Source organism: Pan troglodytes, chromosome 17, assembly GCF_028858775.2.
Source record: "Pan troglodytes isolate AG18354 chromosome 17, NHGRI_mPanTro3-v2.0_pri, whole genome shotgun sequence".
Taxonomy (NCBI): Eukaryota; Metazoa; Chordata; class Mammalia; order Primates; family Hominidae; genus Pan; species Pan troglodytes.
This window is the reverse complement of record NC_072415.2, coordinates 90,146,088-90,167,184: the sequence shown is the minus strand read 5'-3', so window position 1 is coordinate 90,167,184 and position 21,097 is coordinate 90,146,088. Positions and strand designations below refer to the sequence as shown.

The window sequence follows — 21,097 nt, the reverse complement described above, 5'->3', positions numbered from 1 at the left end:
TGGATCCCCTGCAGCACTTCACCTCTCCCTGGGCCTCAGTTTCCTTATTTGAAAAATGAGAACAACTTTGCGAGACTGCTATGGATGCCAACACCACATCCGGCACAGGCGTGGAGGTCTGGGCAGCAGCCTGGGGCTCTCTGGGCCTAACTCTACCTTCCATTCCCTCTGCCCACTCCTTCTTGTCCCTTCTGGTCTCTGTCCTCATGGCTCTAGACACTAGTCCCTGTCAGATGTGCTAGAAGGACCTGAGACAAATTGATGGCAGCAATCTGTTTTGTAACAATAAATTGCTAGAACAATAAAACACAGTCTGGGCATATCAGATGCATGCAAAGGTGTGTATGCAAAGGACACACCATTGAGGGCGTTCTCTGCTTCTTTAACACCTTTCCCAAGTTAGGGGGCGGGGGGCAGGTTAACACAAAGCACTCAGAGCAGTGCCTGACCTGCAAAGCACTCCTGCATGGCAGACTCTGTCTTTACTCTGCTGTGGCCCCCTCCAGCGCTGGCGCAAGCACTGGCCCTGTTCCCAGCCCGGCAGTGCTGTGGAGGTACCTGCAAAGCTGGCGTTCTGCTGTTTTCTCATGGAGTCATCATGGTCAAGTTGACCAGAGCCTTGTAACCTGAAGTTATCTTGCTAGGGAAATACAAAAACGTTTTTTAGGATGTTGCGCTCGTAAATCATCACCATTCATTTCCCACATCAGGATGGGGAGGTCTCTTGTACATAAATGAATTCACATAGCCATGTTCCAGTAACACCAGATACAAAAGGCCTTGGCCTGACCTCAGCCCATGATGGTCCCCTAGAAGAATAAGAGGCAAACTGGTTGTTGTAAGCCAGGGAGATTTGCCATTTGTCACTGCAGTATCACCTCATTATCCTGACCTATATGATTAACCACAGACATGTACACCCCTTCACTGGACACCCCGCAACTGGCTACCAGAAACCCTAGAGATAAACATTTGGCTCACGGTGTAACAGAGGCATCAGCCTTTATGTGTGGTGTACACTTTGTAACCTAATTTCTGGCTCCCTTTTTTTCTCTCTCTCCTACTCATACCATCATGTGGGGTTTTGTCTATCCTTACAAATTGCCTTAAATTCTTCCTTCTTAGTTTAACTGGCCTGAGGCGGTGGCCTCTCCATCCTGATATAGGAAATAAGAGTGTAGAGTATAAACAAATAATTTCCTAGATCTCAAAAGAAAAATCTTGCTTCTGCCATTTGATGACTTATACACAGCTTAGTCCCAGAGCACAAATGAAAAGAAAAACAAGGGAGTCAGCATCTTGCAGCAGCATCTCCTACTGTCCTTACCCCACACAGTGCACATGCAGCTTTCTGGGTAGTGGCCTCATCACTCACCCACAGCCACTGTCTGCAGCACGTGGCCTGGATCCAGTGGTCAGCACGGCAGGCCGCTCAGTGCTACGGGTCTGCTATCCCTTGGACACTTCTCCTTTTTGGGGAGGAGGTGGCAGAGCACAGCAACTAAAGCCACTGCTGCTTCCACAGATTCTACTCCTGCACCGTGGGCACCTGTCATGTGCAAATGCTGGGACAGATGCCTTCCCTGTGCCGTCTTGATTCTCACAGCCCTGCTGCACTGGCAGAGAGCCAGGGCTTGGAGGGATGACACTGACTCGTAGTGCAGAACCTGACAGAATTGAGAGAATTCTAAATTTAGAACCTGACAGCTGACAGGGGCTGGGACATTAAGAGGGAAGCCGAACTAAATAGGAGCTGACAAGGTATGGAATCTGTGTTTTCTCTTCTGATAAACAGCAAAACGAATCTTTGCGTTGGAGGTGACACAAAGAATTCAGTATGACTCAGAGTCGCACACTCTTCAGAAGGCAAAGACCAAGTCTGTTTCACCTTTGGATGGATCAGAAAATACACTAGCTGGCCATGGGCACCAAGGGAAAAGTGTTACTACTTCAGGCGTGATGGAACCACGGTCAGAGCCGGGGTCGCCCAGGAAGCCCCAGCAAACCCAACTCACTTTCTGCCCAACCTTGGCCTGAACCAGAAGGTGGAACCTGCTGCACAAAGCTGTGAAAAGGCCAGTCAGGGACGAAGCCCCCAGTGCCACGTGCCGACCCAGCAGCCCCAGGGACGGAGCCCCCGGCGCCACGTGCCAGCCCAGCAGCCCCAGGGACGGAGCCCCCGGCACCATGTGCCGGCTCAGCAGCTCCAGGGGGTTGGGAGGCTCTGGGGACCCTCTGTTCTCCCCAGGTTTGCAGGTTCAGTTCTCACCCCGGCCACTGCTGTGGCCTGACCCCTCGGGCCAAGCACTCACTGGCACCTGGCAGGGCTCTGCACGTGGAGGTGGCCATGCCAGCATCTCAGAGACACTATTTTACCATTTTCTTTTTGTGAGAATCTGTGATAAGATGGCCATTTAATTTTTAAATTACACACAGTGTATGGAAAAAAAACAGTGACTTGTGTAGCAAATTGTGTTTAGATACACGGAAAAGCTAGAAAATGTTGAAGTAGCAGAAGAGCAGATGGTTTAACTCCATCAACTGCCTCAGTGAAGCCACATGCTGCGTTGCGTGCCAATGCTTTTCCCTGCAAACGTGGGATGGGCAGAGCCTCTCCATCTACTCCCTGCTTGCTCCGCAGCTGTGGCCATCCTCTGTTCTGCCACCTCCTCTCTCTGCCTCCAACTCCTCTGTGTCCGGGGCATAGCATTCGTACTCCGGGGCACCAACCGGGTCCAGGTCATCTTCAACTTCCTCGCCTGACAGGTAACTCTTGAGGGAGCTGTCCTGCTCCAGGCGGGGCTTGGCCCTCTTCCTTCCCTTTTTCATCTGCGTTGTCAGCTCAGCCACCTGCCCCTGCCACACCAGGCCCCCGAGCCCTTTATCTTTCCTCCTTTTGTACTCCATAATCTGCTTGTTGAGCGCCTCATGATCGATCCCACACAGACTGGAGCTTGTGGCCGGCTCTGTGGTGCCGCAGGGTTGTGGGGCATCAGGGTCCCTGGGAAGGAAGAAGAGGCTTCACACCAAGCACAAACCAAGCCCCTAGTCCACAGTGTCGTCGCCACAACACAACAGCACATCACACTTCCTACATCTACTCGCCTGAGAACCCTCCCAAACGTCTATCTGAGAGTAACAGGAGACAGGAGTGAAGGAAGGTGGGCTTTGGTTTCCGCCTTCTCCAGTGTCAGAAGCATTCGGCCAGCACAGTCCAGGTGCACCGTCCTGTATGCAATAAATGCATTTGCGCCGGGCACGGTGGCTCACATCTGTAATCCCAGCACTGTGGGAGGCTGAGGCGGGCGGATCACGAGGTCAGGAATGCAAGACCAGCCTGGCCAACATGGTGAAACCCCGTCTCTACTAAAAATACAAAAATTAGCTGGGCGTGGTGGCGCTCGCCTGTAATCCCAGCTACGCAGGAGGCTGAGGCAGGAGGATCGCCTGAACCCAAGACGCAGACATTGCAGTGAGCCAAGATCACGCCGCTGCACTCTAACCTGGGCGACAGAGTGAGACTCTGCCTCAAAAAAAAAAAAAAAAAGCGTTTGCAACTTTTTTCTCTAAGGATGGCCAGTGCCTCGGGCCAGTTCAACTGGCAGAATCGCAGGTGAGGCCTATCAGACCTGCCACTCATTTGCCTTCATGAAGAGTCTATTCTTGGTGAACAGCACCTAGTCAAGGCCACGTCACAGCCCCTGTATCCTCCAAGGCTCCACTTTGGAAAGTTTCCACACCCTGGGCTCAGTTCCCAGATGTGTATGTGTGTGTACATGCACAGGCCAAACTTCCACGCCCCCGACCTGCTCTCCCAAGCCCCACCTTCCTCTACTCCCCTCCTCACACCCATCTGTGATGTTTACTGCTTCCTGTCGGCCTCCCCTAATGAAACGCAGGTTCCAAAGACAGCTGCATCCTAAGTGCTAGACCAGGGCTTGGCACACAGTGGGCACTCAATAAACAATGTGTTGAATGAATGAAGAGGACAAGAGGCCCTCTCCTCACTGCAGGAGTTATGGCAGACACCTCTGGTGGCCCCTGAGGCCCTCACTGTGTAAACATGGCCAGGCCACAGCACAGGCCTGTGAATGTGGATTGCCGGCCCTGGAGGCAAGTGCCACGGGGATCATGCAGGCTACTGGGGATGTGGCGCTGGGCAGCTGCTGTGGAAAATGGCGATTCCACACCCAGGAATGTACCCCAGGGAATCAAAACATATGTCCACATGCGTCACCTGAAATCATTTTGTACAAAGTTGTCTCTTTCATCCCGGGGTCCAAAGTCTGCGACTGCCAGTAACTGATCAAGCTACAGAGGAACACAGAGGGTAAACCTGTTAGCCACATCCCCACCACCATACTTATAGCCAGGCTCCACGTAACACCAGCATTGTTGACTGCAGAGCTTTTGATCAGACTTTGCACAATTCCTTCCACCGACTCTTCCCCAATACTAGGACCTGTTCAGTAGCCTGTGCTTTCAAATACCTTACTGTTACTTTAACATAACACATTTTCTCTGATAACGAAGTGAGGCTTTTTAAAAACTACATTTTAGACTTGTTAGTCAAATTTATGAAGAAACCAGTTAAGCGTTAGTTGAATTAACTAACTAACTCTTAACTGGTTTCTAAGGTAGTTTTGCAAAATGCTTCAGTTTTGCCACAGAATTTGTGTGCCTGGGGGGACAAAAGCCTCCCAGCAAGACAAGGTAAAAGATGATGCGGACAGTCACAATGCTGGGAGCCTAAACTACAAAAGAAAACTGCTCCTCAGCCAGGCTCATGGGATGCCACCCACACCACGGCAATGGCCCACAAGCCCTGCTGGACAATGCATTCCACCCGAACCCTGGCCTGCCTATCCCCTGCCTCCGGGGGTGACCTCATCCTGCTCCAAGCATAGCATGCACTCTCCCCTGTCCAGTGACTGTTCTGGAACCCACACCACCTGATGGGACCTCCCTCCCCAGAGACAGGAGCCTGGAGTGCTGAGCTCAGACAGAGAGACTGGCACGTCCTCCCCGGGGAACACCTTGCTCATGCCCTCACAGCACACTGCCATGAACTGAACTGTCCCTGATTCCTTACGGCAGGGACTATAACTTCACTCCTTCGTTTCTTTTTCTAGCAAGGGAAATCACGAATCTGTCAAGCTTATTACTTGTACAATGTTTTTAGTGTTACCTATACACTGATTAACGAAAACCAAAAATGTCAAACTGGATCTTTTTCTTCTGTGGATCCAAATGCTGTCTGGTCCTATACTGAACAACAGTTACCTATAATACTGCAAACGCTATTCGCTGATTTTTGACTGACTTTTTGAAGGTATAACATATCTTAGTAACTGCCAGGTAACCACCACCCAGAGAAGTATATATTTACATGTTTTTAATCTTTATAGCTAACCCATCTCTAAAGCAAGGAAAATGATAATAAAAGCACTTAAGGTTACAGGACAGACCTAAGTCTCATAAGCCCCAATAATGTGAAACGAAAGTGGACTGATCCATTTCGAGAGGTGGGAGGGGGAGACAGGCGTGGGAGGGCAACTCTGGCCGTGTTGAGTTCATACCCTAGTTACAGCTACAGTGATAAGCATAAAAAAATTAAAACCAGAAACAGCAACTACTTCTGGGGACCTGGGCTGGGAACAGGGGCACAGGAGAAAGGGAGAGCCTTTTCATTTGCACCTTTCTTTCATTACTTTTCATTTGTTCCCTTCTCAGTGGTTTCTTCTCTTTTTTCTTTTGACACGGAGTCTCTCACTCTGCTGCCCAGGCTGGAGTGCAGTGGCACAATCTCGGCTCACTGCAACCTCCGCCTTCCCGGTTCAACTGATTCTTCTGCCTCAGCCTCCCGAGCAGCTGAGACTACGGGCGCACGCCACCACACCCAGCTAATTTTTTTGTATTTTTAGTAGAGACAGGGTTTCACCGTATTGGCCAGGCTAGTCTCTTAACTCCTGACCTTGTGATCCACCTGCCTCGGCCTCCCAAAGTGCTGGGATTACAGGCTTGAGCCACTGCACCTGGCCTCTTCTCTTTTTTAACTGTACATTATCTTTTCAGGATTTAAAACTTAAATTTAAAACTTTATTCATATAGGCGTTTATGTTATAAAAAGTTAATTATTACCTGGGCCCGGTGGCTCACACCTATAAATCCCAGCACTTTGGGAGGCTGAGACAGAAGGATCCCTTGAGGCCAGGAGTTCAAGACTAGCCTGGACAATATAGCAAGACTCTGTCTCTAATTAAAAAAAATTTTTTTTTTAATTTTAAAAAGTTTTTTTGAAAACCTTACCTCAGCTAGAGCTGCATTTCCCTTGTCTTGAACAAACACTATCGGTGGCACATTCCTCAGGGTCTGCTGGGACATCAAAAGGTGCCTAGGAGACAGAATGCACAGACCCTCACAGCTGTGCCGTGACACTCAGTGGAGAGGTGTGACAGTGCTGAACATAAGATTCAAGATGTCACTAAGAGGCAGGAGTGAGAGGCCGGGCACGGTGGCTCATGCCTGTAATCCCAGCACTTTGGGAGGCCGAGGCGGGCGGATCACGAGGTCAGGAGATCGAGACCATCCTGGCTAACATGGTGAAACCCCGTCTCTACTAAAAATACAAAAAATTAGCCAGGCGTGGTGGCGGGCGCCTGTAGTCCCAGCTACTCGGGAGGCTGAGGCAGAAGAATGGCCTGAACCCGGGAGGCGGAGGTTGCAGTGAGCCGAGATAGTGCCACTACACTCCGGCCTGGGTGAAAGAACAAGACTCGGTCTCAAAAAAAAGGAAAAAAAAAAAAGAGGCAGGAGTGAGATTTATTGTATTACTCAAAAATGAAAACCTCAGCCCAGAAGAGTCATCTTTAGTCAACTACCACATCAAAAAAGGGATGTTATAAAAAGTTAATTATTACCTGGGCCTGGTGGCTCACACCTATAAATCCCAGCAAAATGCATCATAACTGCAATTGCCTTGACTTTTCTCAACGCAACTTGTGCGATCTGTACAAATAACCTGATCTGAACTCATCGCTGTGGCCTTGGGCTCCAGGGTCTGTGCACTAACAGCCTGTCCTCCTGCGCCCAGTGGACATGCCCTGGCACAACACAACCCTCAGGTTCCCAGATATTAGACACAGAAGTGATATTTGTATCGTGCACATCACATAATACAGACCTAGGGCCAATGTAGGCACGGCACATATAACCAGCGAAAGCCGTGACCACAGATCTTTGGTACACAGCTATGGAAAACGGTGACCCTAAATCTTGGGTGACCCCAGGAGTTGGGAAGAGGGACATTCAGCTCAACTGAATTTTCTGATACCTAAAAATCAGAAAACAATGCTGTTTCAACACTTGTCAATAATCTCTCGTTTTCTTGCTTTTGTTAAACAGTAAGAAATAAGCATTCTCTGATATGCAGTTTCACAGACCCCTGGGCATCATCGTGTGTGGTAATGATGCAGGGAAGCCAGGCAGGGTGCCTGGAACGAAGCCCACACACGGCCACCTTTTCTACGTCTGTCCCCACCCTAAACATGGGGCATGATGAGAAGGGAGGCAGAAAGGAGGAATTCCAGTTCTGAGAGAGCTGGACAGTGAGCTGGATTTGGATTTCTGCATTTTTTAAAACTGAGGAGGAAACTGAATAATTTCTTTATTATCATCCAGCTCAGCAATTCCCAAAATTGTTGGTCCCAGGATCCTTTACATTCTTAAAAATTATTGAAGATCCCAAAGAGCATTTGTTTATGTGGGTTCTATCTATCACTATTTACTATACTACAAACTAAAACTGAGAACTCTAAAAGCTACGTCTTTTTAAAGTCGCTTAAAAACCCACTAAATGCTTACATAGACATTTTTAACAAAAAAAATATATATATACACTCCCCCCCCCCCCACAAAATCAATGAGAAGCATGGAATTGTTTACGTATTTGCAAATTCTCCAAGGCCAGCTTCATGGAAGACAGCTGGGATCTCACTGCTGCTTCTGCACTCTGTCCTTCCTCTCACTGAAATACAAGAAGAGCCAGCGCAGTAGCTCATGCCTGTAATCTCAACACTTTGGGAGGCTCAGGCCAGAGGATCGCTTAAGCCCAGGAGTTGGAGACCAGCCTAGACAACATAGAGAGATCCTATCTCTACAAAAAATACAAAATTAGCCAAGTGTGGTGGCATGCACCTGTGCTTCCAGCTGTATGGGAAGCTGAGGCAGGAAGATCACTTGAGCCTGGGAGGTTGAGGCTGCAGGAGCCAAGATTGTGTCTCTGCACTCCAGCCTGGGAGACAGAATGAGATCCTGTCTCAAAAAAAAGCAAAAAAAAAAAAAAAAAAAAAAAAAATTCAGGCCTCCCAGTTATGTGTTGGGAAAGACAGAATTTAACAGCCATGAGAAAAGTATGGATCTTCTTTGTCACAAAAATTCAACAAACGTACTTTATTAAAGGTCAGTTGTCCCGGCCTGGCCAATATAGTGAAACCTCATCTCTACTAAAAATACAAAAATTAGCTGGGCATGGTGGCGGGCGTCTGTAACCCCAGCTACTCAGGAGGCTGAGGCATGAGAATCACTTGAACCCGGGAGGCAGAGGTTGCAGTGAGCCAGTATCACTCCACTGCCCTCCAGCCTGGGCGACAGAGCAAGACTCCATTTCAAATAAATAAACATATAAATAGTTGCAATGAGGAATCTGAAACCACACCCAACCAACCTGTCACACTCTGCTACATTAAAACTCACCATCTGGCTCACACTTTGAATTGATCTCTCAGCGTATGGTTTTGTAACCTCATGCACTGGTCATTTGGAAAACAAAAGCTCACCTAGTTATGCAGATTTTAAAAGCGGTGACACAGTTTATCATACAACAGCACGTTTGTTAAGGTCGCTGCCAATCTCATCAGAAGAGTCTCAAGTACCTAGAAGTTGTCAAGCTCACAGTGGTGAATACAAGTTTCCTAAAATTCTGATTTTCACTTGAAAGCTTAAATTTTATCACTGGCAACAGATATGGTCTGTTGTTTGCCCCGGAGTGGTAGGTTCACTCGCTCATTTTTGAAAGAATGTCTGCCAAACACCCAAACCTGAACAGTCTGCTCACTGATGCTTTTCTGTTCAGCATTCTCCAGACAGCAGGTGATTTACATGTACTTCCCATTACAAAAAATATGAAAAAGACATGCTCAAGGGTCAAGATTTAATACAATTAATAATTTTTGATAAACTGTCTCGGATTTTTTAATTTTTCTTTGAGAAACAGGGTCTTGCTCCGTTGCCCAGGCTGGAATGCAGGTACATTAACACGGCTCACTGCCACCTCAAATTCCTGGGCTGATAGGAATCCAGGGGATACCTCCCACCTCAGCCTCCTGAGTAGGTGGGACTATATGCGTGTGCTGCCACTGTGCCTGGTTAATTTTTTAATTTTTTGTAGAGACAGGGTCTCGCCATCTTGCCCAGACTGGTCCTGAACTCCTGGCCTCAAGTGACCCTCCCGCCTCGGCATCCCGAGTTGCGGGGATTACAGGTGAGAGGCACCATGTCCAGCCTCATCTGGGATATTCTTAAGTAAAAGTAACATTGTCTTTTACTCTAGGCATGTGGCATGGCACCCCTACAGCACTGGCTGGCAGCATGGCACCAGCAGTCTTCCCTCATGGTTTCTGTACCCTCAGTGCAAATGTCAACACAGCAGGAGAGGTGAAATAACGTCTTACCCTAATGAACTCCCTGACAGGATCTCCAGATCCCTAGTGATCCTGGCACACTTTGAGAAATGCTAACCTACATTATAGCTTATACAAAAATGCAAATTATACTATGAACTTCAAGAAAATGCCTCCAAAATTTTCTTTAAAAGCAAAAATACCCAATGAAAAGTTCAAGTCCACCTACAAGTGAAACAGCTGAGAAATTTAGGGTATGAGCAAAAAGCAAGTACATTCAGAAAGCAAAGGTCATCACCTCATGTGCGCGGCACTTCTCTGCAGGACAGCCTCCATGTGTGCGTTCTGCTCAGCAGAGAGCGTTGTCTTCCAGTACGCTCGGCAGGCTGAGAAGTCTGGAGTCAGGGAAACCTGAGACCCCGCCCCCCCACAGGTCACTTTTTAGCTTACATGGGTTTTCAAGACAAACAACATCCAGGAGATGAAAACGACAGCTGCAGACGCCCCTCCCACCCAAGCCAGGGCTCTGGCATGCTGCTGGAGGCCACCTCCTGCTGCCGCACCATGTCCCCAGGTGAAGTAGGGCCCCAGAAACCAAAACCTCCCTCCTCTCTTCACCAGGACCCGCAAACCAAACCACCTGGTTTGCAGAACCAAACCGGAACCCTGACCCCACACTTGCCTCACAGCCACTTGCCCTGAGACGCTAATCAAAAATGCTCGATGCTGCCTTTTCTCCTTACAACTCACTGAGTGGGTCAGAGGAAGTCATCTCCTGTACCTCTGTACTGAGGTACATGCAGATGCATCCTCTTCCCACGGCAGGCTTAGACCTTCTACTATCTGACAATGTGCCAGGTGCTGTTTGGTCACAGGACTCCTGCCTTGCAGTGAGACATCTGCCTCTGCACAGCACAGACACTCACCATCTGTCTCCAGGGCTCCAATGACCAGACTGAGCATCATTTCTATTTCTGCAACCCAGAACTAAGACTTCATAAGTGCTAAAGTGGCTTTTTTTTTTTTTTTGAGACGGAGTCTCGCTCTGTCGCCCAGGGTGGAGTGCAGAGGCGCGGCCTCAGCTCACTGCAACCTCCGCCTCCTGGGTTCAAGCGATTCTCCTGCCTCAGCCGCCCGAGTAGCTGGGACTACAGGCGCCCGCCACCGTGCCCGGCTAAGTTTTTGTATTTTTAGTGGAGATGGGGTTTCACTGTGTTAGCCAGGATCGTCTCAATCTCCTGACCTCGTGATCCGCCCACCTCAGCCTCCCAAAGTGCTGGGATTACAGGCATGAGCCACCGCACCCAGTCTAAAGCATCTTTTTTTAATTGTCAGGCAAGACTGGGCCAGGTAAAGTAAGTGCCAGGCCTGCTGTCTCAACCCATTTCTTCTCTTCGGCCACACAGCCTACCTTGGAGAGCTCCACGTTAAGGTCATACAGCTCCTGACTCACTTCAGGGGTACACAGCAGGTCTGTCAGTGCCTTATAGAGGAGGCCGTTCAGGGCCCTCAGGCGCGCATGGTCTTCCTTCCTGGTTTTCTTTGAGGTGCTCCTCATGAGGAATTCCAACTTGGATGGTTTGTAAGTCTCCATCAAGAAGAAGAGCACACCCCAAGGGCAGCGTTACAACTCCAAACTCACCAAGTCACACAGCAGGGGCTGGGGGAGGGCTGGATGCGCAACCAGATCAACAGCAGCTATCACTCTCAGCTGCCTCAGCTTTCATTAAGATAAAGTTTTATAAACCGGGATCCTTTTAAATTTTACCTGGTAACCCTCCAAGATTAAAAGTACTGCCAGTAAATATTTTCTCAAAAAAAGTTTTTGTTGAGATATAATTCACATACCATAAAGTTCACCGTGCTAAAGGGAATAATTCAGTAATTTTTTGGAAACGTGATGTATTTATTTTTCAGAATGGGAGCCATATATTGTATAAACTTTTACAGTACACACACACTAAAAACTGAATGGATATTACCATATTATAATTTGATAAAAGATATGACTTTCCAGAAAACATTAATGTCAGTACATTTTTTTTTGAAAAGATCAAAACTCCATGTTGCCAATGGCATCCAGTCGCATCCACATAGACACTATCCCCTCCAATACAGAAATGGAAAGACCTCCAGGTAAGAGTTTTGCCAACTTTTAAACCCTCACCCCCATCAAGATTATAAAGTGGCTCATGGCTTATACTCACCGAGTGAGAACCCAAGGAAGGACTTTCATACCAAACCTTTTTTCTTTGGGGAGAAAATAAGCATTATGTTAGTGATGGCAAAGTCAAAAAGTTACATAAGCTAATTTAAGAGGTTATGATACCATAACTGTTTATAAGGGGCTAAACTTAGATGTTACATTACTGGACATCTTAAAAAATTTCAGAATTTAATTGATAACAACATGGGTTGTGGGGAAGAGGCTGAAGATGGTTTTAATTCAACCTCATAATTTTTACCTAAATTCTACTTCTAGTCCCAAGGTTAGAGAGAGGATCTTAAAAAGACACCTACCAAACTGCACAGAAACACTATACGCTAATTGATAAAGATGTTTCCCATGGAAGTTCAAGTAAAGGATTCAGATACTGTTATAGGCATAGACTGAGACTGAACAATTAAGCAAATGGATGGTGGGAGCCACGCTCACCATTGGAGTGCGACTTACAGATAAGCAAGGAGAGGAGGCTAGAATGATCCACACAGTACGTCTGGAGTTGGAGACAGATGGCTATACACGGAAATGTTTATAGGTGCATATTTACACAAGGGTTAGTAGAAACACATATATCCTTTCGTCAGATGAGATGGCCCAAAAGACAGACACCCCAGAAGCAATGAACACACCCAGCACCCATGGTTTCTAATCTCTCTCTCCAATAAAAGGAACGAGGGCTTCTTGGAGAAATGGCTGATTTTAGGGCTGCGGTACGAAACACACAAGATGAGCCTGGAGTATCTTGTAGTGCCAGAAAGTAGGAAAGTGTTTAACACACACAGAACCCAGCAAAACCCCACAATGACAGGGTATGCAAACAGGACATAGGAGCTTAGTGAGCTCCTAAGGGCCTGAGCTGGAAACATTCGAACAAAACTAAGTAACACGGGATTATAACCCATGAGTTCTTGGTGATATGAATGAATTAATACATGGGGTGAAGAGACACATCCCTTGTGCAGAATGCGAATCACTTATGAGCAAAATTCCCCACTCATTAGGCATGGGCTGCACACAGCGACTTTCTCCCAGAGTACAGTAAGGAAAGGGGGCAAAAAAAAGTAACTTTACGGTAGAGAAACGTGGCAAGCACCTCACGCAGGGGATCACGGCCAGCGTGGACCCTGGATACGGTGCGATGAGAATGGCCTTTACCTCTGTAGTCTTCCTCCCCAAAAGCCATAATCCACGTCTAAGCATTAAAAAAACAGGCACATTCCAACAGAGAGGCATCCTGCAAAGCACCTGACCAGTACCCCTCAAAACTGGCACAGCCATCAAAACCAGGGACAGTCTGGGACACTACCCCAGCCTAAGGAAACAAGACAATTCAATGTAACGTGGACCTTGGGTGGGCACCTGGGACAGGAAGGGACAGCAGGCAGAACCAAGGAAAAGTGAATAAAGTATGAGCTTCAGTTAGCAACACTCTATCAATATCGGCTCATTAACTGGAACACGTTGGAAGCTAAAGTCCGACGCTAACACAGGGGGAGCTGGGTGCCAGGACACAGGAACGCGGTACTATTTTTGCAATTTTTCTGCAGGGTCTACAACTGTCTTTAAAAGTAGTGTATTAAAGTAGAAAACATACAACCACCTACCATACTTAGAAGAACTAAAAGCAGTGTGAAAAGTCAATGTATTTTATTGTACTTATCTTTCATAATTTAAAAACACTAATTATCATGACAAGCTTTAGTCTTCAAATTCACACAGGAAGTCAACATTAGCAAGGAAATTCTTATATTTTTTCATTTTTCCTCATTTTCTGAAACTAATCTTCTGAAAAATACGTCTGGTGACAAGAATCAAAATAAACACACATTGTCACTTTGTTTTCTTAACCCGACACACGTCCACGAACACAAAAGCTGCAAATGTTGACAGTGAGAGCTAGAACTGCTGCAGACCCCAGGAGGCAGGAACTGGCGAGCTAGGCCGCATGGGCGCAAGAACGCGGATGAGCGGACACCGCAACCCGGGGACACCGCCCCCTAGGGAATACCGCGCCCAGGGACACCGCCTCCGCCGCATTACTTGGTTTTCGAGGCAAATTTCTTGAGCCAGTTCTTGCAGGAGACAGCAGAGCAGTGAAGTCCCCGCTCGCAGCCTGGAAATAGCGCAGCATCGTGGCTACGGAACAGGGCCCAGAGACCCGCGCGGGAGCGCCACAGCCCGCCCGCCGCAGGCCACATGGCGCGGCCCCGGGACCCGGAGCGAGCAGGGAGACAACGGGCGCAGGCGCGGAGCGACAACTGACGCGAGGGTGGCGGCGTGTGGGCGGGGCGACGGCGCAGAGGGCGGGGAAGACTCACGCCTGGCAGGCGGCGTGTGGGCGGGGCGATGATGCAGGGCGGGGCGAGGACAGACGCGAAGCTGACGGCGTGTGGGCGGGGCCACGGCGCGGGGCGGGACGAAGACGGGGTGCAAGGCGGGCGGGGCAACGACGGCGGAGGGGCGAAGGCCCGAGGCGGGCGGTAGGTGGGCGGGGCGAAGACGACGCGAGGCGGACGGCGTGTAGACGGGGCGACGGCGCGGGGCGGGGCAAAGACTGGACGCAAGAAGGGGCGGGGCGACAACGGCGGAGGGGCGAAGGCGCAAGGCGAACGGCGAGTGGGCGGGGTGAAGACTGACGCGAAGCGGGCGGTGGTTGGGCGGGGCGAAGACTGACGCGAGGCGGGCGGTGAATGGGCGGGGCGAAGACTGACGCGAGAAGGGCAGCGCGAGGTGGGCGACTACCAGAGCGAAGCGAGCGGCGTGTAGGCGGGCTGAAGACAACGCCAGGTGGGCAGTGTGCGGGCGGGGGGGGCGGCAACGGGGGCGGGGCGAAGGACGACACGAGGCGGGGCCGGCGGGAGCGGGGCGTGGGGAGGCCGCGTGGGCTGCGCGGAGGGTGTGCCGCTCGGGGAAGCGTGGGAACCGCCTGGTTGCCTGGCGCTGCGCAGCTAGGGAACACGTTTTGTTTAAATACTGGGAACTGACGTAGGCGGGTGCGCTGCACAAAGCAACGAAGGCATCGAAGCCTGGAGACCTGGGCAGGGCCGCTGTCGGCGGGAGGCTGCGAGGGGTCCGTCTGTTTCCGCCACTGGGCCCTCCAGGGCTTTGCTGCTGCGCCGCCTTCTCCCCGGGCACCTAGAGAAAGACCCCAGATTGGGCGTCCTCCCCAGAAGTGGTCTCGCCCCGCCCGCCTCCCCAGAGTCAGCGTGGCCCAGCGGGGAAGCTGCTCCCCCCGGGCGTGGAAAGAGAAGTGAGCGCGACCGCAGTGTTGGGGATGCGTGGGCTGTGACTCCCCCGAGGCGGCTGCTGTGGTGTGAGACACGTCTGTGTGTGTGTATGTGTGGGCACGTGTGGATGTGTACATGTGTATGTGTGCGTATGTACGTGTGTGTGCATGTGTGTGGACATGTATATGTGTGCATGTGCGTGCGCGTATATATGTGTGTGTGTATGCGTATGTATGTGTGTATATATTGTCAATCGAAGAAAACGACGAGACAAGTCTCTAATCATTTTAGGAGATTTATTTGCCAAAGTTAAGGACGCACCCAGGAGACAGGTCTATGCCTTTCTCCAAAAATGATTTTGAGGGCTCCAGATTTAAAGGGGAAGGGGCGGAGTATTGAGAAGCAGAGTTTTCACAAACAAACGGGCAGAGGAAAAACGTGGGGAATCTGCATTTTACATAAGATAACGCAGACAAAATGTGGTAGGGGAACAATCAGATGGGCTAGGGTGACTGCACCTGTAAAGATAAGCTATCAATTTGCATTGCCATGGTTAAGTTTTATTTTTTTGAAATGGAATCTCGCTCTGCCGCCCAGGCTGGAGGGCACTGGCGTGATCCCGGCTCACTGCAACCTCCACCTTCCAGGTTCAAACAATTCTCCCGCCTCAGCCTCTCGTGTAGCTGGGATTACAGCTGTGTGCCACCACACCCAGCTACTTTTTGTATTTTTAGTAGAGACGGTGTTTCCCCATGTTGGCCAAGCTGGTCTCAAACTCCTGACCTCAAGTGATCCGCCCAACTCGACCTTCCAAAGTGCTGGGATTACAGGCGTGAGCCACCGCGCCTGGCCACCATGGTGAAATTTGAACAGCTCACCAGGAATCTCCTTGTGGGCAAAATATGGGGGAGGCGTGTAGCCTTTCATCTTGTAGCCATCTTATTTAGGAACCAAAAGGGGTAGACAGGTTTGCGTGACCCAGTTCCCAGCTTGACTCTTCCCTTTGGCTAAATGAATTTGGCGTCCCAAAATTTAATTTCCTTTCACATATCCCCCCTTTTTTTTCTTTAAAATCTTTTGGAGAAAAGCATTTTAAAAAGGAATGTGGGTTCCTGGCCTCAGGTTGCTGCTTCCTCCTTTCTTCCCACCTGCTGGTTTGTTGTTGCTGGGATGGTTTATTCCTAGAAGTTCAAGTCCTCCGTCACGAGGAATGCTCATTCCTAGGAGATCATGTCCCACGAAGATAAAAAATAGGGAGGAAAGGAAAAAAGAAAGAGGAAAAAAAGAAAAATGTATAGGGACCTAGGCCAGACTTATAGCAACAAAAGGAGGGCAAAACTGGAAGCTAGGTCAGGCTACATTACTGCCTCCTCAATTAGAGCAATTCTCTGAGCAGTCATTACCCTAGCCCTTTCAGTTACACATGGACTTATTTGCAAACATATACCACAACAACATTCTAAGCAAAAACAGGACAGATCAGAAATTATTCTTATTATAAGCACTAGTTTGTGCCACCAAGTTCCCCAGAATCCAAACCAGCTGCTCAACCAATCAGTGAGGGTTTTGGGTCTGACAGGTTGATTATCTGGGTTTTCATATCAGTCATAAGCCGGGTTATGTTCTTCATTTTCTGGAATATACACACAACATTCAGTTGTTCTGGTGCAGGTGCCCCCTTGTGCTGCCGTTAGTGTATCTAAAGCCATATGATTTTGCAGCACTGCTTTCCTCATAAGCATGACCCCATCGTTTGGCAAAGAGGTAACTCATGTAGCCATCATTCAGGGCCTTTTGGGTGTAATTTGTTAAGGCTTCTATATCCCATATAGCATCTTCAATAGCTATCTGTGGTACAAAGATTGAAGTTAAATGATCATACCATTGGAATACTGAACGTGTCCAACGAGATTGTAAATGAAAAAGGTTTGCTGTTTTTGGCAGGGTCTGAATTACTCGTCCTTGTGCCCAAGCATAACCTGGGGAGCATCATCCCAACCACCCTGGAGGTGACCACAGCCATGAGTTAGTGCCACATAGCCAATATGTCCCATTTGGAGCTAGCCAATAAATACTTGGTCACTGCACCCAGTCGGTGGCATGCCAGTCAGTGTCTCATAATACGATAATGTGGTCACAACATTCTCCAGGTGTCCACCCCATATATCTTCCTACTGTTTGGCCACAGGTCCTGGGTGTGATTTCTTTGCTCCCAGCACAAAGGAACATTTTGACTGAGTTGGCCAAATGAAGGGGTGAACCAGATAAATCCATCCCAAGTTTGCATTATTCCATTGTGAAAACGGGCCATTGTTTGGGGCATGGTCACCACTTTGTTTTAGTTGGGGGAGATGCTGAAGTGAGAGCTAATGAGCTGGTCCTTTCCACTGAAAAACTTTTCCCATGTCCTTTGTTCTTAAGAGTGTTTTTATTTGTTCATTTATTTTGACATGGAATCTCACTCCATCGCCCAGGCTGGAGTGCAGTGGCGTGTTCTCAGCTTACTGCAACCTCCAACTCCCGGGTTCAAGCAATTCTCCTGCCTCAGCCTGCCAAGTAGCTGGGATTACAGGCATGCACCACCACACCTGGCTAATTTTTGCATTTTTAGTAGAGACAGGGTTTCACCATGTTGACCAGGCCTGGTCTGAAACTCCTGATCTCAAATGATCCACCCGCCTCGGCCTCCTAAAGTGCTAGGATTACAGGCGTGAGCCACTGCGCCTGGCCAAGAGTGTTTTTAATGGGCCAACTATATATATTGTCTTTTGTTATGCCAGCACTAAGGATACCAAACTGTTTCTGTGATGTAATAAATTTTTGGTATTCTATCCAGTCCTGACCTTGGAAGGAGGATACCCACCACTGGAAGCTGGAGCCACTGGAAAGAGGCGTAAGTCCGCATATCAAGCAGGTGTTCTTATGTAATTTGTCTGCATAATCCTGAGCCCATTGTAGAAACAGGTTTGTTTCATGGGCATCAGTGGGTGGCAGTGGCAAGAAGGTGAAGGGATACATGATTAATAATAGCAAGGTTGTGAAATTCATCTTAGTTACTAAAGGGTGTTAAATCAGACAAGGCAAGTGCCCTGTTCTTTATTAGACAGCAGATGACAGTATATCTAGGACAATAATTATAATGGTTATTGTACAGTAAACATAGGCATTTCTTTGTGTACAGGCCTGGTCCTGTGTCTTGGGTTTAAGCAGTCCACAACAGCTGTTGTCTGCTTCTAATCCTGGGTTGAAGGTCAATGGTTAGTGAACTGGAGGCAAAGGTCTTTGGTGGGAGTTACAGTCCACTCAGGAGGTTGTGCCTTAAGATGAGAGAGATGAATCCATGAGTCTACACCTTCTAATTTTATGGGACATAGATTAGTCAATAGTACCTGGTGTGGGCCCTTCCACTGGGGTTGAAGGGAATTCTTTATTAGATGTCTTTTCCAATAGACAAAATCTCTGGGTTGCAGATTGTGACCAGGCACCTTATCTTCATGGAGCACACTATGAAAGGAATTCTTTATCAAATCTTGGCTTTTTTTTAAGGCGATAAGTCCCTCACAATGTTGCAATATATCTCCCTTGAGAAAAGTTGGGTTGATTATGTTTGTTCCCATACACATGGGCCTCCTTATTATTTCTTGAGGACACAGTTGTTTTCCAAAAGGGGTGGATTGGAGTTTAAGCAGCACTAGGGGGAGTGCTTTGGGCTAGGGGAGGTGAAATGTCTGGAGGTGAATTTAGCCAGTTGTGCCTCTCCACTAGGCCTGAGGATTGGGGATGGTAGGCACAATGGAAATGTGAAAATAGCCAAGTTTTACAAATATTTTGAATAACCTGGCCAGTAAAGTGAGTTCCCCTGTCGCTGTGACGTTCACCTGGGACTCGCCACAGTGGGATAATTTTTTCTAGTAGGATTTTTCCAACTGCCATGGCTGTGGCTTGCCTGCAGGGAAAGCTTTAACCGAATGAGAAAACATGCAGAGCATTAGTAAAACATACTTGTAATCTTGAGATGATAGCAGCTGAATAAAATCAAGCTGCCATACCTCAAAAGGTCCAGCTGGAAGGGGAAAGTGACCCTAGGCGACTTTCCTTTATATTAGGGACAAATAACACATCAAGAGTAAATATTTTGTGCCACTGTGAAGGATGGTTTCCAGTAATATTGTTTATGCTGGGATATCATTTTATCTGGGTTACAATGGGTTAGATTATGGACATATTCCATAAGGGGCACCTGGCATCCCACTGGAATAATGGTTATTAAGTCCACACTGTATTTCAGTTTCGGGAGAAAAGTGTCTCCCTGACTGTTTCCAGGTAGATTTCTCTTTTGCAGGAGCTCTGCTCTGGGTCTCTTTCAACATGTTTCTAAGTGTTTCGGGTTTTATGGCCGTTTGGTCCTGGATTGGGGCTGGTGGCTCGGGTGCTGCTCTTTTAGCAGTGGCATCAGCCAATTGGTTACCCTTTCTGTGGTGTCTAATTTTGAGTGACTGGGATTTTTATAATTGCCAAACATTTGGGTTTTAGAATAGCTTCTAACAGCTCTGATACATGTTGTACATTTTTTATGGGTTGCCCTGAGGAGGCTAAATATCCTCCGTCTTTCCATAGCATCCCAAAGTCATGCAAACCCCAGAAGCATAGCAGCTGTCAGTGTAAATGTTTGCAGCCTTGTATTTTGCCAATTGACAACCACGGGTCAGGGCAATCAACTCAGCCACTTGAGATGATCTGGCTTCCAGAAGAGGACCGGCTTTAATTACCTCTAGTAAGGAAACCACAGCATATCCTGCTCCAAAATTTCCATCCTCTCCTCTTAAATAAGACCCATCTGTATACCATTCTATTTTAGCATGATCCAGTGGCATCTCTTGTAGGTCTGTCCTGGGGTGAGAAGTCAGTCATCAGAACACAGTCATGAGGGGTCTTGTCAGAAGGGCCTGGCAAGAGAGTAGCCAGATTAAGATTATTATACTGGAAGTAGTAATATTGGAAGATGGTACAAGCAAAATTTGATAAGAGGCTGACCGGTTGACAGACACACGTTGAGTATGATGAGAGTTTAGAAGGGTCTCAGGAGAATGTGGCACAGAAGTGGTAAGGGGGGAACCCATACTTATTTCTTCAACAGACTTGTACAGAAGGGCCATGGTTGCTACTGCTCTCACACAAGGAGGCAGCCCTCAAGCCACTGGGTCCAGGTGTTGGCTAAAATAGCCTATAGGCCTCTGATGATCACCATGTTTCTGGATCAGTACCCTGGATGCAGTACCTCCAGTTTCGTGTATGGAAAGGGAGAAAGGCAGTTTGTAGTTTGGGTGCCCTAAGGCTGGGGCATTAGTTAGAATTTCCTTTATTTGTTGTACAGCTGATTGTCCCTCAAGAGTCCACAAGATGGGATCAGGTTGTTCATTTTTTAAGTATGCCTACAGAGTTTGAGTCATAAAGAAGAATTTGGTATCCAGTTTCTACAATAGCCAGCCAGGACCCCAAATCCTCTAAGTTGTTTATTAGTCACAGGCATTGGGAAAGCTAAAATTCCTCTCACTCTGTCAGGGTTAATACTCAGTCCTTTGACTGAGATAATATGCCTCCAAATGCTTAACTTGCAGCAAGCATAGCTGAAGTTTGTCTTTGGACACTTTGTGTCCTTTGGTGGCTGTTTGAGTAAATATAGACCATCTTCCTGGGAGGAAGATAGTGTGTCTGAACAAAGGAGAAGGTCACCTACATACTGAATGAGTGTTGAGCCCTGGGGAAAAATTAAATCCTCTAAATCAGCTTTTAATATTTGGGAAAAGTAAGTGGGACTTTGTGTATACCCTTGAGGCATTACCGTCCACATATATTGCCCTTCTTTCCAAGTAAAGGTAAACAAATACCGGCTGTCTGGATCTACAGGAATACTAAAGAAGGCACTGCAGAGATCTGCAACTGAGAAATACTGGCTGATAGTGGGT

The 21,097-nt window shown here is 48.1% G+C and overlaps 2 protein-coding genes across 3 annotated transcripts in view; one reads left to right on the top strand and one right to left on the bottom strand.

The window, feature by feature from the left end:
• Positions 1-2,378: 2,378 nt before the first annotated feature.
• Positions 2,379-14,380, bottom strand: RBFA (ribosome binding factor A). Of its 2 annotated transcripts, XM_024350949.3 has the most exons (7): positions 13,945-14,380; positions 11,888-11,930; positions 11,092-11,268; positions 9,979-10,091; positions 6,310-6,394; positions 4,238-4,311; positions 2,379-3,001 (listed from the first exon to the last, which is right to left on the bottom strand). In XM_024350949.3, exons 1-7 carry the CDS (start codon positions 14,100-14,102, stop codon positions 2,620-2,622), a joined length of 1,032 nt encoding a protein of 343 aa, XP_024206717.1. In that variant the 5' UTR covers positions 14,103-14,380; the 3' UTR covers positions 2,379-2,619. The 2 variants fall into 2 exon arrangements, with proteins under 2 accessions (XP_024206717.1, XP_016789464.1); XM_016933975.4 differs by lacking the exon at positions 6,310-6,394 and having other exon boundaries at positions 13,945-14,289.
• A 221-nt stretch (positions 14,381-14,601) lies between these two features.
• The window catches only part of TXNL4A (thioredoxin like 4A), a 60,961-nt gene continuing 54,465 nt past the window's right edge, over positions 14,602-21,097 (top strand). Inside the window, exon 1 of the mRNA XM_016933970.4 lies at positions 14,602-14,691. The gene's annotated coding sequence lies outside the window, so the exon portion shown is untranslated. The remainder of the gene's footprint in view (positions 14,692-21,097) is intronic.